The sequence below is a fragment of the Micromys minutus genome, assembly GCF_963924665.1.
Source record: "Micromys minutus genome assembly, chromosome: 8".
NCBI classification, from domain to species: Eukaryota; Metazoa; Chordata; class Mammalia; order Rodentia; family Muridae; genus Micromys; species Micromys minutus.
The window spans coordinates 44,724,965-44,741,907 of NC_137977.1; the positions used below are offsets into that span (position 1 = coordinate 44,724,965).

At 38.7% G+C, this 16,943-nt stretch overlaps 1 protein-coding gene across 1 annotated transcript in view; it reads left to right on the forward strand.

Moving 5' to 3' along the window:
- Nucleotides 1-16,943, forward strand: part of ADAMTS19 (ADAM metallopeptidase with thrombospondin type 1 motif 19) — a gene marked incomplete at both ends in the record, with an annotated part of 182,712 nt that overhangs the window by 119,895 nt on the left and 45,874 nt on the right. Inside the window, 3 exons of the mRNA XM_080920449.1 lie at nt 1,440-1,567; nt 11,100-11,220; nt 14,906-14,986. Coding sequence (XP_080776575.1) covers nt 1,440-1,567; nt 11,100-11,220; nt 14,906-14,986 — 330 coding nt within the window. The remainder of the gene's footprint in view (nt 1-1,439; nt 1,568-11,099; nt 11,221-14,905; nt 14,987-16,943) is intronic.

Sequence of the window (16,943 nt, forward strand, 5' to 3'; positions counted from 1 at the left end):
AAGTCTAGAAAGAGAATTGCATAGGCCACCTTTAAGGTGTTGTGGTTATGATGGTTGTCTTCAAGGCCAATGATCTGAAACAGCGAGCAGTCGGGGAATAGCATGCTTTACTTTGCAGTGCAAGAACACATTTGCAGAGTTTTATTGTGGCTTCTAATGGCATCTTAAAGGGAGATTTCCAAACCACACATGTTAAAGGCCATATTTCCAGCTCCCCCATATTACTCGGAGTGGCATTCTGAAGCCACATGTGAAAACTGTTTGAAATGTTCAAGTTTTGAAGGCTCATTTAACTGTCTGTCTTCTTTTTGCAAAGTGATACCGGGTTCCATGCCTCTGGCTGTTATGTGGTATTTATAGAATCCCCTCAGCACACGTGGAACTTTTCTGAAGACATCAGAGCAATGACAGGGCCTGTAAACTATTTTCCATCCTATTTATACAAGTTTAATAAGCAGTAAAGGGCCGACTGGTGTCAAGCCAGGAGAGGAGAGCGCGGCTCGGAGGGTCTTCTGAAGTTGCAGGTTTGATTATCTGCAGCATTGATGTCACCAAGTAGTACAGATTCTCCATAAAAGGCTTTGAACTGGAAACACTTAAAAAAAAAAAAAAGATGCCACTTTGAGTCTAAAAGGCCAGTATTTGAGATCCAGCCCTCCTGTTAGGGCACTGAGGGAGAATGCCAGCAGCTCAAGAATTCCTCACCCTGAACCAGAGTTCCCCACCCTGCACACCAGGCTCACTGACTTCTGAGTCAGCTGTGAAGGGACTGAGTCCTGCTAACACAGTCACACGTGTGCCTCTTCATCCAAGTTCCTATGCAGTCACTTGTCATTTCTGAAAACTCCTACCACGAAGAGTCTGACGACGGTTGCTTTTCCCACTTTGGTAACTTTTTGCTAGAGAATGTACGTGAAATATTAAATCTTAGAAAATTCAGAGAGACATCAGAAAAACTTTGTGTATAGATATTAATCAGGAGTTTTAAGTGAGTTAAAAGTAAGAATGCTATCATTCTCAAAGGTGTAGAAAAAACTTGGGATGCACCAAATATATTTCAGGGCTATGATTGGTAAGCTTTCTGTAGTTTTATCCTAGAAAAATAATAATATGTGTATATGATGCTCTATAATATATATAAACATTTATATAACAATTACAGATAAAATACATATAAACATAATTAATATAAAATTTTACGTTTATATATATACATATACATACATACATACATTTGAGGCCAGATCTTGTAAGGTTGAAATTAATATAGACTGGGTGCTTCTAAAGAAATAATATGCCATCTAATACCTACTTCAGTGTTGTATCACTCAATTAACATTGACTTATATGTTATCCAGTAATCATTGTGAAAAAGTTAAGCTTAAGATAAAAAAATACTTACGAGTCAGCTTTCTCTCTTTTATCCGCTTTGTATGCAGAAAAACCATGTGCCTTGTTTTGCTCTCCTGTTGGAAGAGAACAGCCCATTCTTCTATCAGAAAAGGTGCTGGACGGAACTTCTTGTGGATATCAGGGATTAGATATATGTGCAAACGGCAAGTGCCAGGTAAGCTGCACGTGAAGGAGACGTTACACACTGAACTGACACTCTGTCTACCAGGAAACTCATAACCTGGAGACAAGCTTTGGGCTGCGATTCAGGGGAATCACATGGTTTACAAATGACTGGGATCCTGAGTAAGACAGATTTCGCTGGAAGCGCCATGTCTCCGCCCATACAAAGATGAATTTGAAAACAATTCCAATAAGCAGCTGAAAGAATTGGCAACTTTAAGATGTAGACGTAGAGAGGATAAAGAGGTATCATTCTTAAAGTTGGAACACGTATATTTAAACATTCCAGACCAAAGATTTAAACCTTTCCCAGGTCTCTGTCCTATCCTAAGACAGGAGTCACAAGACATTAACCGTCAGTCTACTCTTCATATTCAAGTACTTGCCGACAAACTAGAATCAATCAATTCTCGAACGTATCCTGTATTTTTAATAGTAGTTATTTTATTGGTTTGCTCTCACATGTTTGTTAATCTGTAGAGACAGATTTTCTGTGAGTATTGACAGCATGGTGGAAAGATCAAAGGTTGTAAAGTAAATTTTCTCCTAATAACTCTGATAGTATCTTGGGTTGACTTCCCCTGGAAGATTAATATGCAGGAAGGTAAACATGGAGAGAGGGGACTGCGCACAAGTAGACATGCTCCCTAACCCCATGAAGACTTCTTATGGGCTGCATATTCAGTTCTCACCTTTGGGTCTGAGAAAAGAGACCTGTCTTCACATGTACACGTGTGTGTGTGTGTGTGTGTGTGTGTGTGTGTGTGTGTGTGTGTGTGTGTATGTGTGTGTCTTCACACCCCTTCATAGAAATCTGACCCTAGGGATGATAGGGTTGAGTTTATTTCCCTAGGCAACTTTTCAATATGTGTTCTTTAAAATAAGGAGAGATGAGGTCTGAATTGGCTGAGTCTGAAAACTGCACAGGGATTCCCCCAACCCTGCCCCTGAGAAAATCCACAGCCGAGCACACCGGAGCGATGCATGGCTGGATCGGTGGCATGGTCTGGGCTATGGCTTACAGTTAGAAACTGGAACCTCGTACAATCTTGAGTGGTCCAGGGTTTGAGCATTCTACATCCCGCCCTGGTGCTGCAAAGTTCAACACTGAGCTGTGTTGCACTGTTGAAAGCATCAATAGAATATGACAGGGACTTGGAAAATCTCCAGTGATTGTCCATTTGATATGTATTTCGCATTCAGAATTATTTATTATACAATTAAACATGTGACTTCTTTCATCACAACATATGAATGTTTGATTAGTGTGTCCTTAAATGATTCTATTTCTCTCAAAATTAACGTTTCTAATTGTGTGTGTTATGTATAATGGCCTACACGACTCTGCTTTGCATGTCCCAGGGTTGGGTAGCCCTGATATTTTACAGAAACCAGTGCTATTTGTTAAAATTACACCAAAAGTTCTGCACAAATGTTCCCATGAATCTGATTATTATCATTTGAGTAGAATTCTCTGAAATGGGGTGTGTGACTTCTGCCTACATCAGAATACCGTGAGATTCAGTTTTCTTTCTTTCTTTTTTCTAAATCAAATGCATCATTTAATCAGATGATGAAAAACATGCAGAATATCCTGACAGCACCCTGAAAAGCAGGAATTTGATTAATTTGCTTTGTTTTTTAATCTCAAAGTGTATATCAACAAAACTGACTCTGGAATTCTAAATAAGATAAATACAGATCTCCAGAAAATAAGGTTGCATGCTGAGAACCTGTCTAGCTCACTGCAGTTTCTGCTGCTGCAAAGACAAGGGAGGGTTGGCCGGATCTTCCCTTCGGTTGCTCACAGCCAATGCCCCGGCGCTGCTTAAGGTATCCGCCACCAGGAAAATGGCGTGGTCTTTCTAGGCTGCACCTCTTATGCTCACTGGTTCCTGTGACTATGCTGAGATTGCCAATTATTACACAGACCGCCATTTTCAGTGCTTAGTTTAAGTATTTCATTAGCTTATGCTCGCCAGACCTACTCTAACTTCTACCCTGGATGGTTTTTTTTTTTTTTTGTTTTTTTGTTTTTTCCATTTTAAACACAAAGGACAGATTTTTTTTTTCTTAGTCAGGATCCAGATTTTCCTGTCTCCTGTTAGATGAGCTCCACATATGCTGTGTTTAAAGCATTTTTCTTGATGATCAGGTCTTTGAAATAATCTTGACTGGCTGATCGAAGCCCCCACTGATCGCTGCTCACACACCTTGACACTGTTGGGCACTCTGATACAAGGAAGGCATGCCTCCACATGCAACAGTCATGTACATTTGCTTTATCTGAATATATATCCCTTAGCTGTGTGTGTGGGTGTGTGTGTGTGTGTGTGTGTGTGTGTGTGAGAGAGAGAGAGAGAGAGAGAGAGAGAGAGAGAGAGGGAGAGGGAGAGGGAGAGGGAGAGGGAGAGGGAGATCTGGTTGTTTCTCATATCAATATCAGAGCCTTGCTTTTGATTCTGATTTTCTTTATATTTGAAAATTTCTCATACATAAGGTTTACTAAGCAGGAATTAGTTGTCAGTATCTGTTTCAAGCCTTTTCTATGAAGGAGGGTCTCGGTGGCTTTTTTACAGTATTGATAGACTAGATTCAGCTTAGTGTAAACTCAACTTGGGGCAATTATTTCTCCTGAGTGTCAGTGAGGGCAGTATTTATTCATTAGACAATAGTAAAGGTATTTGGTTTCAGCTTCCTATGGACAGAATGGTTCTAGGAACTGTATAATGATTTTTTAAAGAACTAATACTCCCTGTGCTGGCCAGGGATGTGCGTTCTTATACTCACTTCAGTTAGAAACTGAAGCCGCTGTGCTTTGGATTCCAGCCGTTCCCTAGCAGGAGCTGACCGCGGACCAGAACCTAAGTCCCATTTTCTTCAGTAATTTTACTGTCTTCAATGTTTATTTCAAAACTACTTGGATCTGACGCACATCTTTAATCCCAGCACTTAGCAGGCAGAGGTGGGTGCATCTCTCTAGTCTTCGGAGGGAGTTTCAAGACAGTGAAGGCTACACAAAGAAAACCTGTCTCAAAAGATCAAACAAACAAAAAAGACTAGATATCAATTGATAGTCACTACAAAAAAAAATTCTCACCACTATCTACAACCCGCCGTATTTGCCAGTTTTGTTATTTGAAAAGAGTTTATGGTGGTGTTCGTGGTGCAGATTGTGGCAGTTTGATAATTTGCCCCTCAGCTCCCTGACCTTCAGAGATAAAGCTCATCCTAAATAATGACTAAACAACAGCTCACTCTAGATAAAGAGAGGAAGGAAACAACCCCGCTTTTTAAAACACGATTTTTGTTTCCTTTTGTTAGTGTTAGTGGATTGTGTGCACATAATGTATCTTTATCCAGGTTCCCAGTACATTGTCTCCTATCCAGTTCGTCCCTCCTTCCACCTGCCATTCTGACTCCCAGCTTCATATGCTCCATTTTGAACGCACTGCTTCCAACTAGTGTTACCAGTATGTACACAGGGCTACAGTCATTTACTGGCCAATGGATAGCCTCCCAAGGGCCATATTCCTAAAGAAACTATCTCTCCCTACCGAGCATCTATCAGTTGCTCATAGCTCTTCATCTAGATGGGGAACTGGGAGACTTCATGAACACTTTAGCCAGTCATGCTGGGGTTTTGTCTTCTTTGATTTATACATTCACAGTTGCTATGAGTGCCTATGTGCAACTACTCTGACTTGGCCTGACCATGTTTCTTCCAGAGTTATCCACTCTGGCTCTTTCCACCTTGTCTTGTCTCCTGATAGTTAAAACTCGAGAGGATGGGGTGGGCCTGTTAATCGCATCTACTGTAAATAAATAAATAACAACCATCTGTTTCTGAATGAGGATGAGAAGATGCACTCATCTGTGGTTACTTAGGGAGCAGTCAAACACTCTGCCCATTTACCAGAGTCGTAGCACTAGGTTCTCTCTTAGGGCCTATGACTTACCCAGCTGTGGGTTCTTCTCTTGTTAATGGGGACACAGATAAATCATATCTTGCAGAGTGGACCTTAAAACCCAACCCTAAAATTAGCATTATTGCACCATCGGGTTTATTTTGACAAGCCACTAGAACTGTAGCTCACAGGTTTCACATCTGATAAGACTGTTGATTGCCGTACTTCCCTGGTATCACACTAGACATCCCCTGTATGTGAAAGATAGCCACTCCCATTAGGGCACCAGCTGCATTTCTTTAAGTTCTATGTCCCAAGAATTGCAATAGACTATAGAGTTTAGGGGTCAAAGTGAGCAACATCTTGGAAGGAGGTACCACTAGCCTGTCACTGGGCTTTTTTAAAAAAAAAATGGATAGCCGGTGGTATCTGGGAGAGCATTGTCCCCCTGTTGCAGGTAAAACCATTTGAACTCCTTTTATATATGCTTGAGTGTGTGTTTCAGGAAGCTTTTGTACTACTAGGTCTCTATATGCCAGATGGTTACATTGCAACCATCCCCTCCTATACCCCACCCTATCAACTCTTTTTTATTATTGGATATTTTATGTATTTGCATTTCAAATGTTATCCTCTTTCCCAGTTTTCCCTCTGAAACTCCCTGTCTTACCCCATTTCCCCCTGCTTCTATGAGGGTGCTCCACTCTCTCTCACCCACCTCTTTTCCGCCCTGGCATTCCCCTACACTGGGGTGTCAAGCCTTCACAGGAACAAGGGCCTGTCAGGCCACTCTGCTATATATGCTGCTGGAGCCATGGGTTCCTTCCTGAATACATTTTAGTGGGTGGTTTAGTCCCTTGGAGCTCTGGAGGGTCTGGTTTGTTGATATTGTAGTTCTTCCTATGGGGTTGCAAAACAGTTCATCTCCTTTAGTCCTTTCTGTAACTCCTCCACTGGTGTCCCCATGCTCAGTCCAGTGTTTGGCTGTGAGCATCTGTCTCTGTAATGGTCAGGCTTTGGCAGAAACTCTCAGGAGATAGCTAAATCGGGCTCTTGTCAGTGGCATCCATAATATTGTCTGAGTTTGGTGTTTGTATATGGGATGGATGCCGTGGTAGGGCAGTCTCTGCATGATCTTTCCTTCAGTCTCTGCTCCACACTTTGTTCCCATATTTCAGCTGAGTTGATACAGAGTGAAAAATATTTCTTCTACATGTACTTGTCTTTGGTTGAATGCACTGCCTTCTCTTCAATTTTTGGCCTCTTTATAAAAATCAGGTGTCTGCGGGAGTGTGGACCTATTAATTTTATTTCATTGACCAGTGTGTCTCTTTTGATGCTGACTTCATGCTATTTTGATTCCTTCGGCTCTGTAGAATATCTTGAAATTAGGGTTTGTAATATCTCAACAGTGTTTTTATCTTTCGGATTTATCTCTTTTGGTCTTTTGTGTTTTGGCATAATATTTACTGTTGTTTTTAATTTCTGTGGTCAATTGCATTGGAATTTTGATGGCAATTGCACGGTGTCTATGGATTGCTCTCAGTAGGCCAGACATTACCACAGTATTGATCCTACCAACTCATGATGCCCATGAGCAGTATACCTGAAGACCTTTTGGCGAATGTGTTAATTTTTTCATAGTCCTAAAGTTTATAGGTCTTTCGCTCCCCTGGTAAAACTTAATCTGAGATATTGCTTGAAGTATGCAGAAGGCCGCCTATTTTTGTGTATAATTTTTCTTCCTGCTGCTTTCCTGAACATGTTTATTAACTGTAGGAGTTTTAGGAGTTAGTGTAACTCTGGCTTGTAAAAAGAATTTGGAATCAGTCTCTACTTTTCTATTTTATGAAACAGTTTGAGAAACATCAGCTTTAGTTCTTCCTTAAAGATCTGGTAGAACTCTGCAATAAATCCACCTACGCCTGGCTGGTTTGGGTTTGGAGTATTTTTATTGCGGACTAAACCTTGTTATTCTTGATAGATTTATTTAAATATTTATGTCTTCCTGGATTACTCTGGCATGTCAGAGCAGTAAGAAACTTGTCCATTTCTTTAGATTTCCCAGTTTTATGAAATGGAGGATATGGAAGAATGTCTTTTGCACTCTCTGAATTTCAGTGTGTCTGATATAGTATCTCTTTTTCCATCCCCAATTTTATTAATTTGGATCTTCTTTATTTTTGTTAATCTGGCTGAAGTTTTGATAAACTTGTTCATCTTTTCAAAGAGCCATCTCTTCTTTTAACTGGCTTTTATTTTTCTTCATTCTTAATTCATTTATTTATGCTCTAATCATGGTTGTTTCTTTCTGTTTATGGCTTGGACATTTGTTTTAATTTTGTTTCTCCAAGGCATTACAGTAAATCACCAAGTTTTTTATTTTGGTTTTGGTGTAACAACTTATAGCCATAACCTTTCCTTTTAGGACTGCCATTATTACACCATGCAGATTTAAGTATGTTGCATGTTCATTTTGACTCTAGTATAGTCTAATTTTAACTTTCTATTTTTATTTACTTAATAATCCAGCCAGTGTTGTTAAATTTTCATGACTATATATTTTCTGTAATTTTTTTCACTATGGTTGATACCTACTTTTACTTTGTTGACATTAGATGAAACATAAAGACTTGTTTACATTTTCCTATTGTTGTTGAGAAATAGTTTATTGTTTATGTCCCAGAATATGTTGTACTTGGTTGAAATTTCCTTGTTCTACTGAGATAGCCATGTATTGTCTAGTGTTTAGATGAAATGCTCTGAAGGGATCTGTTGGATCTTTTTGATCTGATGACACCTACCTTTACTACTTCTCTACACTTCCACCTCCCCAGATGATTTGTCTTTGGCCAGTATACAGTGTGGAAGTTATATAACAGTAATGTGTTATGGTGAACCAATTGCATTACACTTAGCAGAATTTGCTTTATAAAGTTGGTGCTTGAAAGTTTGTAATGTCATCTTCGTGGCTTGTCCCTTTGATCAGTATGAAGTAACCTACTGTATCTCTTCTCATTGGTTTTATGTAGAAGTCTAGGAGATAACAATCATAGCAAATGAAATACAATAAGATAATGCAAAAACTGTTATATCAAAGTTGGACATAGCAGCCCAACAGGAGAAAAAAGGATCAAAAGCAGACACAAGAGTCAGCAAGAGTCAGAGACCTAATAATTCACATGGTCAGGAATCCAATACAAAGACTAAGTTAAAAGCTCTAACGTACACATCAATGACCTGGTGCAAACCCATTTAAGCCCTGTGCTTCTTGTTTCCATCTCAGTGAGTTCAGATGCCCCTTCTTGGTTGATTCAGAGGACCTTGTTCTCTGGGTGTTTCCTATCTCCTCCGGCTCTTACACACTTTCTCCCTCATTCTCCAATGTTCTCTGAGCTCTGGGGAAGGGATTTGATGGAGACCTCCCATTTAGACACAAATGCCTACTTTCTCGTTCTCTCTCTCTCTCTCTCTCTCTCTCTCTCTCTCTCTCTCTCTCTCTCTCTCTGTCTGTCTGTCTGTCTAATGCTTGGCTATGAGTCTCTTCATCTGTTCCCATCTACTACCCAAGGAAGCTTCTCTGATGTCATGTAGATAAGGCAGTGATCTTTGAGTATAGCAGAATATCATTATAAGTCCATTTATTTATTTATTTATTTATTTATTTATTTATTTATTTATTTATTTATTTTAGACTAGTAGTGTTAGGTTTTATCCTGTGTCTCTAGGATAGCTAGTCTCTGTTTCTTGGTCACCAAAACAGTGTTGCATTTGGTTTTCTTCTCATGGAGTCTTCAGTCTAATAAGACACAGATGGCAAAAGACTTTTGAACATTTCTTTGAGTGTTTCTCAGTCATTTGAACTTCTGCTATTGAGAATTTTGTATTTACATATGTACCCAGTTTTTACTTAGATTTTTTGTTTTTGTTTTTTGATGTAGTTTCTTGAATTCTTTGTCTTTATAAAAGAACAGTGAGACCATTTTGAAACTCAAAGGTATTGTTGAAAGTTCTGTATTGATTCCTGTCATTTTGTTGATTTTATGATGTTTATCTTCTTTGGATTTTTATCACTCACCTAATGTTATCTTTTTGTTCTCATCTTTTGGACATGCCTAGCCCCTTCTTCAGCCCTAAGTACTTCTTCCAGTTACTTCTGTAGGGTAGTTTGTTGTCACATTCCTTTAACTTGTCAATACCACAAAAGTTCTTATTACTCCTTCAATAATAATACATAGTATGGCTACAGTAGTCTGTGCTGGAATCTCTAATCTTAAGGAACTTAGAGAATAGTCCAAGCCCCTTTGGTTTTTAAAATCACCAATGAAAACTGTGTTGTTACTATGTTCCACCAGCCTCTATCTATGACTTGGCCTTTCCTGTAGCATTGATGAACCTGTCTTTTATTCTCTATGTTCAATATTTAATGACTGTATGACACTGGAGTTTCTTTTATGGTTCTATCTACTTGCTGTTCTGTGTACTTGGAGCTTTATAGGCATCTCTTTTCTTAGACTAGGAATTTTTCTTCTATAATTTTGTTGAAAATAGTCTCTGGCCCTTTAACCAGGACTGTCTCCCTTTTTGATACCTATGATTCTTGGTGTCCTATAGTTAGTGTATGCTCTGTTCTTGGATGTTTTTAGTTTTACTGTTTTCTGTGATTGAGTGATCCATATCTTCTACCTTGTCTGCAAACCCCAATATTCTTTCCATTTGATCTATTCTATTAATAAGACTTTCCAGTTTTTTTTTAAATTTGGCTTACTTTACTTTTTATTTAAAGTTTTATTTCATTTGGGCTGTATTTATAATCTCTATCTGTTTATTAAATTGTAGTTTCATATACTGAATGGTTTTTCTCCATATGTTGTTTAATATTTATGTTTTTGTGCTTTTGACTCTGGCGTTTATTCACATCTTCTTTGTAATTTTGAACACATTCATAATGCTGTTTTGAAAAAACTTGAATTATATGTCTTTTAAATTGCCTTTCTCAGGAAACATTAACATTGGTGTGCTAATTTTTAGAGAGAATGTACTTTTGGGGATATTTGTGTTTATGATTTTGTTATGGGACCTAGGCATCTGAGGTTACATCATTGGCATTTTTTAAAGATATCTGCACCAACTTTGGTAGAGTGGACATTTGAGTCAGTATAGGCTGTTACTCAACTTTGTCAGATCCTAGACCAACTAGTCCATACTTCATATTCAGTCTCTGGTCCACACAGTGCTGATGGTCAGCGGGAATATAAGAAATGACTCCAGCTCAGCTAGAGCTCATGCAGCTTATGAGCCCAGGAGCCAACCTTACACAGAATGAGCAGATTTTTACTGAAGAACCCCAGAAGTCTGGAGAAAGTTTAAAGGGTTTTATTGGTGGTTGTTAGGTAGAGAGACTGGGTGTCAGTAGGTGGTGTTACCTAGAAAAACCGTATGAAACTCCATGGCCGGTCCTCCAGTGTTACATTAAGGCAGAATGGACAGTCACTGGTCCTCGTATAGTGGTGTGGAGGTAGCTACCAGGGGAAGGTTGCATGGTCCTTTCCAGTCTGGTCTGTAGGCACTGAGGAAATACTTCAGCTTTTGATATGCACCCTTCTTTTCTTGCAGAAAGCTGGTTGTGATGGTTTATTGGGGTCTCTTGCCCGGGAAGATCATTGTGGTGTATGTAATGGCAATGGAAAATCATGCAAAGTCATTAAAGGCGATTTTAATCACACCAGAGGGGCAGGTAAACTGTTCTTTATTTTCCCTACTCAATAAACTGTAGTGTCTCTGTGGACAAAAACTAGATTAAATTTGATTTAGAGATTGTAATTCTTATTCTACTGAAGACATTTTTCAATGAGTTTTTAATAATTTTAGTGATGACATACAATATATGTGATCTGAGCCAGAAACTTGAACAAGCTTATTTTTCAATAATGAAAACATGAAGTCATGTGTTGTACATTCTAGAAGTGAGAGCAGGAAGGGAGTAATCTAATTTGCATTAGCTTATGTTACCAGGGTTCTAAAATGCTTATTAGCCAGTGAAAAGCATGCCTAACAAAAATAGTGATTTGCAACAGCTTGGAACAAACATTGACAATATTAGTTTCAGGATTTTAGCTTTCCGTTCCCTTTTTGATAATTCTTTTAATTACTTCCAGGGGGTAATGTTTGAAAGCTGAAATCGGAAACAGTATAGTGTGGTGGGAATCAGAACAGGGGCAGCAGAGCAGGAGTGAGAGTTCCACACACATTAATAGCAAGAGTCCCTGAGGTATATGATCTATATAGTGTACATTTAGAGGGTTTATTTCTACAAAAATGTGATTATTGGTATTGGCACTGAATTATAGTAACCCACAAGTACTTTACTCCTACACACAAATATACATGAATGCACACATATGTATATACCATGTATATATACACACTTATATAAATACACATACAAATAAACATGAATAAACACACACATATACACACTTACATAAATACATGCACATATCACTATATATTAGGCTCCCAAGCTTGCGGGGAAGAAGCAAATATTTTCTGTGCTTCATAGAGTCCTTTCCTGGACATTCTATCTGTTAGACCATCATTTATTGACTGTCTTGCTTTTTAAAATATGTGTTTTATTATATGTGCATCTCTGTGTATGCTTCTCTGCATGTCATGTGTCAGGGGAGGAAGAAGGGGCTTCAGCCCCTGGGGCTGGAGTTTCAGGCAGTTGTACACTGTCTGATAAGGGTGCCCTAGTGCAAACTTGTACTTACTTCTGAAAGTACAGCAAATGCTTAGAGGAGAAAATGCTTTAGCAAATGGTGAGTCATCTCTCCATTCCTACCATCATTTATATGTTTGCATTAAGATTTCATTTAAATTTTCAAGTTTAAGAAATAAAAAAAATCTGATGCTAAAATATAAATTGGGTATATTTGAAGAACAACCAGTCCAGGTTAGACAGACAGTGAAAGCGAAGTCATTTTAAAGAAGTGAGTTGTTCTAAAGGGAAAGTCAGATGAATCTCTGAGAGGTGAAGTGAAGTTGTTATTTGTTTTGTCTTGTCTCAACAATATAAAAGACAAACAATCAAACCCGCCAGCGCTCACTTAGGAAAGACAAGACACATGTAGCTGAAGCAGATTCTCCAGATTTCAAAACTTCTGTTAGAAAATGGAATTGTAACAAGTCTCCCACCCCACCCCATGCCTACAGTTGTGACATGAAGTATTTTACAGTGCAGAATTCAGATGTGATTTGAAAGATCTCAATAAATTGAGCCCTTTCCATCTTGCTCATTCTACCCAATTTGCTCAAGAGCTAACACCACCATTTACAACACAGTCCTCATTACACACATACAACACAGCTTCTTGCTTCCTGTGTGCATTCTCCTAAGACGACTTGTCTATCTTTTGGGGAAAAAGTTCCCTGGGCCTGTATGGTTCGCCCTCTCCTCTGGCTGATGCTAGTGTTTTCAAATGTGAGTCATACACATACATTTTTAAAGAAAGAATATCAGTAGAATGCTAAGCCATGTGTGATGAGAAAGGGGGAGTACCTTAAGAAAAGACAGTTTTTATTATTGATCAGAAAATTAACCATAATAGTGTATGCTATTTTTAACATAATTTTACAATTCAATTGACTCCTATCTACTTAAATGTCCGTCCAAGTGTATTTCTACACACAGATAGCCACCAGCCACACGTTTGTTTTCATTGCTGTGTTGTCTTTGTGACGTTGTGATAAAGCTTTCCATTTGGAACTGCTGCAAACAGTTGGATGTTCTTGGAAATTGTCAAGTTATTGAGTAATTAGATAAACTGTGCCTTAGTCAGGGATTTACTGCTGTGAACAGACATCATGACCAAGGCAACTCTTATAAGCACAACATTTAATTGAGGCTGGCTTACACGTTCAAATGTCCATTATCATCAAGACAAGACCATGATAGCATCTGGGCAGGCATGGTTCAGGAAGAGCTGAGCGTTCTACATCTTCATCTGAAATCTGCTAGCAGAATCTGCCGACTTCCAGGCAGCTAGGACAAGAGTATTAAAGCCCACACCCACAGTGACACACCTACTCCAACAAGGCCACAACTTCTGATAATGCCACTCCCTGGGCCAAGCATATACAAACCATCACAAACTCTTGAATGGAAGTTCTGATTCTAAAATTCACATGCCCAGGGACTAGGGAGATGTCTCAGTTGGTAAACAGTTTAACACAAAAGCATAGGACCAGAGTTTATATCCCTAGTGTGTCTATAAAGATACCAACCAACCAACCAACCAACCAACCAACCAACCAACCAACCAACCAACCAACCCAGACAAATGTGGCCATGAGCATCTGTAATCACAGAGCAAGGGAGATGGAGACAGGGAATTTCTGGAGCTTGCTGGCCAACCAATCTTGCTAGATTCAAGGAGTGACCCTATCTCAAAACAGTAAGAAAAAGTTACTAAGGAAGAAACATGAGATCTTTGCATATAGGTATGTGTGCACACATAGGTATGCACACACACACACACACACACACACACACACACACACACACACACACAGGCCTTTATTTTATTTCTACCATCAGATGGACTCTACATTATTTTTATCTTTATTCTGAATACCTCAATAGTTTTACAATTACAGTGATTAATAGATAAGAGACAAGTTTGAAAATATACCTTTTTCTGTTTAAACCTTCAGATCAGATTTTAGCCAAATACATGAATTTTTACAGAATATTTTAAAAGAAATATTAGTTTCGAACATCTAGTAAGCTAAAACTAGGCTTCTTTCTTTTCACCCTATTTTTCATTAAGGACCCCAGTTTCTTCTTTTTTTGCATATTCTCATTTCATTCCACCTTGTTTTACTTATTTCAAGTATTAAATCCATAACAACAGCTGGAATATATTTACTGAGCACATTGAATCTTTGCCCATGTGACACTGAGAGGTGACGGCAGGCCTCTCACTGTGTCCCTATCTCCTTTTACTTCCCTTCAGCTTCTCTGTCACATCCTTTTGTTCTTCTCCCTGGGAATACTTGGTCTCTCTTTCTGTGTTCAGAAGAACTTAAAGAATCCCCAGAGGAAAAAATACCTCGTGTTGAGTTTAGTTTGTCCTACTGTCTCTAGGGAGGCTATAGCCTCCTTCTTTTCCTCACAGCACTTCATGAATAACAGTAGCCTTCCTACCCTCTCAGCCCAGCTCTGTACTCAGTCTTTCTAGGAAACGTCACTGGAAATCATGGTGACTTTATAGTAAGACATTGTCTCTCTGTAGCCCTTAAAACATGGTAACATCAACTAAAACCAAAGGTGTGTGTTGGGGGTGGGTTGTCAAATCAGTTAGGAGAAGAGATTTTATAAGAACTTCAGATTCATGGCATGTTTTACTGACTCTTTCCAGGTTATGTAGAAGTGCTGGTAATACCTGCTGGAGCAAGAAGAATCAAGGTTGTGGAGGAAAAACCGGCACATAGCTACTTAGGTAAATGGTATTGCAGACTCAGGAACTTAGTGGGAGCCTATCTCTCATTTCTGGGGATTACATATCAGAGGGAAGTCATCGGTTTGTTTCTAGGCTCACACTTGAACTTCCAGGAAAGCATCTTTTCTTATATTTAACAAGAGTCTCCTTCTCTCCAAAGGACTCCCAGGAGCAAAACTAATTTGCTTTTCTGTTGAGAGAATATAAAGTACTTCCAAATGTTAGTTCATGATACAAAACAAAACAAAACGAAACAAAACAACCTCATTGAATTACTGCCATGTTTTACTCCAAATATATGCATATGTGATATAATCCAGTAACATATTATTTTCATATGTAAACATGCATAAATATGCAAATATATATAATTCCATTTGTCAAGGCACAAGTATTTTTGTGTGATGATTATATTAGAAAAAGAAATTTGTTTGCCCCTAAGACGAAGCCATACTTGACATATTTGATTTTGTGTTAGGTCTCTCTGATTTGCTTCACTCCAGAATAATCTCACCTATGAAGAAAATATTTCTAAAGCTTTGAGTATTGCTTGTGGGGAAGACTAGATTGGCTACTTTAATATTTTTAATGAGGTCAACTGATACCTTTCTAATATAACAAAGAAAGTACCATAATAGTATAATCAAATAAGATGAAGTTAGACCAAGGGAAAACAGATTTTAAAGACTACACTTTAAACTACCTTTTTAGAGCCCCATGCAGCGTTGTGCTTAAGAGAAGTTATGTCCTGATTATTCTCCACTGAACAGTAAATGATCCAATAAGAAATCCCTTTGCCCAGGGAGAACACTCTACCTCACATAATGTCCTTACCCAACAGTATAAAAAACAGTCCAGTCTTGGTTTTCAATTATTTCTTTTCTCTGGGATTTGCTCGTTTAGGGGGTGGACTTGAGAAGACAAACAAAAGTATGAGAAATCCTTGATTAAGTCCGATGCTCGTTAGAGTGTTACCACTTAGGTTACTTGCAATGGCTTGTAATGTGTTTCAAGTACAGGAAGATCACCCCAAAATCAAGGAAGTCCAAAGATCCAGTTTTTGAAGACTGTGGAGTTAGATGATTAAGACTCGTTCACTCAATAGAGAACCACCTATTGCAGCCACGTACACTTTCCTTATTTCCAAGCTGCAAGAAAATACATAGCTGTCTCAGATGAACTTTTACAGTTCAGTCAACTTGGAGCTAATGTGAAGATATTTCATAACCTCACAAGTGAAGCTAAATAAATCAGGCAGTTTTGCAAATGAGAATCTTTCAGGTTTCTTCTTCCTTGGCCCTCAAACATCTACTTCATTTTTCTATCACGCTGCATGATTACCATAGTTACCCTATTCTTCAAGGTTAACTTTATTTTTTTTATTGGGAACCCCCAGTGGTCACCTTATTTGATATGTAAAAAGCGGTTAATTTTCTCATAGTTCCTTAAATTCTCTCTTTGTTTTGCTTCTAGTCCATAGCTCCTTTTTCTGACAGGATGCTCCTTTTCTGCTCTCCATTCATAGACCCTCAACCTAGTATCCAAATGTCCCCATGTGTTAGGGCTCTGGCCTAAGCCCTTCTCTCTTTTTGACCTTGCTCTGTCTCCATAGAATCTCATCTTGAAATGCTACATGTCTATTTGTTGGAAGTCCTAACAACAGAAACAAAAACACACCTCTTAAGTTTCAATATGATAATTGATTTCTAACCCAAGTTGAATAAGGTTTTTGCTTATTTTCATGACAAATACACTCTCCTATGGTTTTGTAACATTCACGCAAACTTGGGTACATAAACCAGCAGAAATAAATCTATCCTTCAGAGCTCTGGAATCCAGAAGTCCAAAAGGTCCACACACTTGTCATTGAGAGACCATGTGATACAGCTCTCTGTCGCCCTAGCTTCTGGTGAGAGCCGTCATTACTTTGCTGAAAGCTAGCAAGGATACAAAGGTG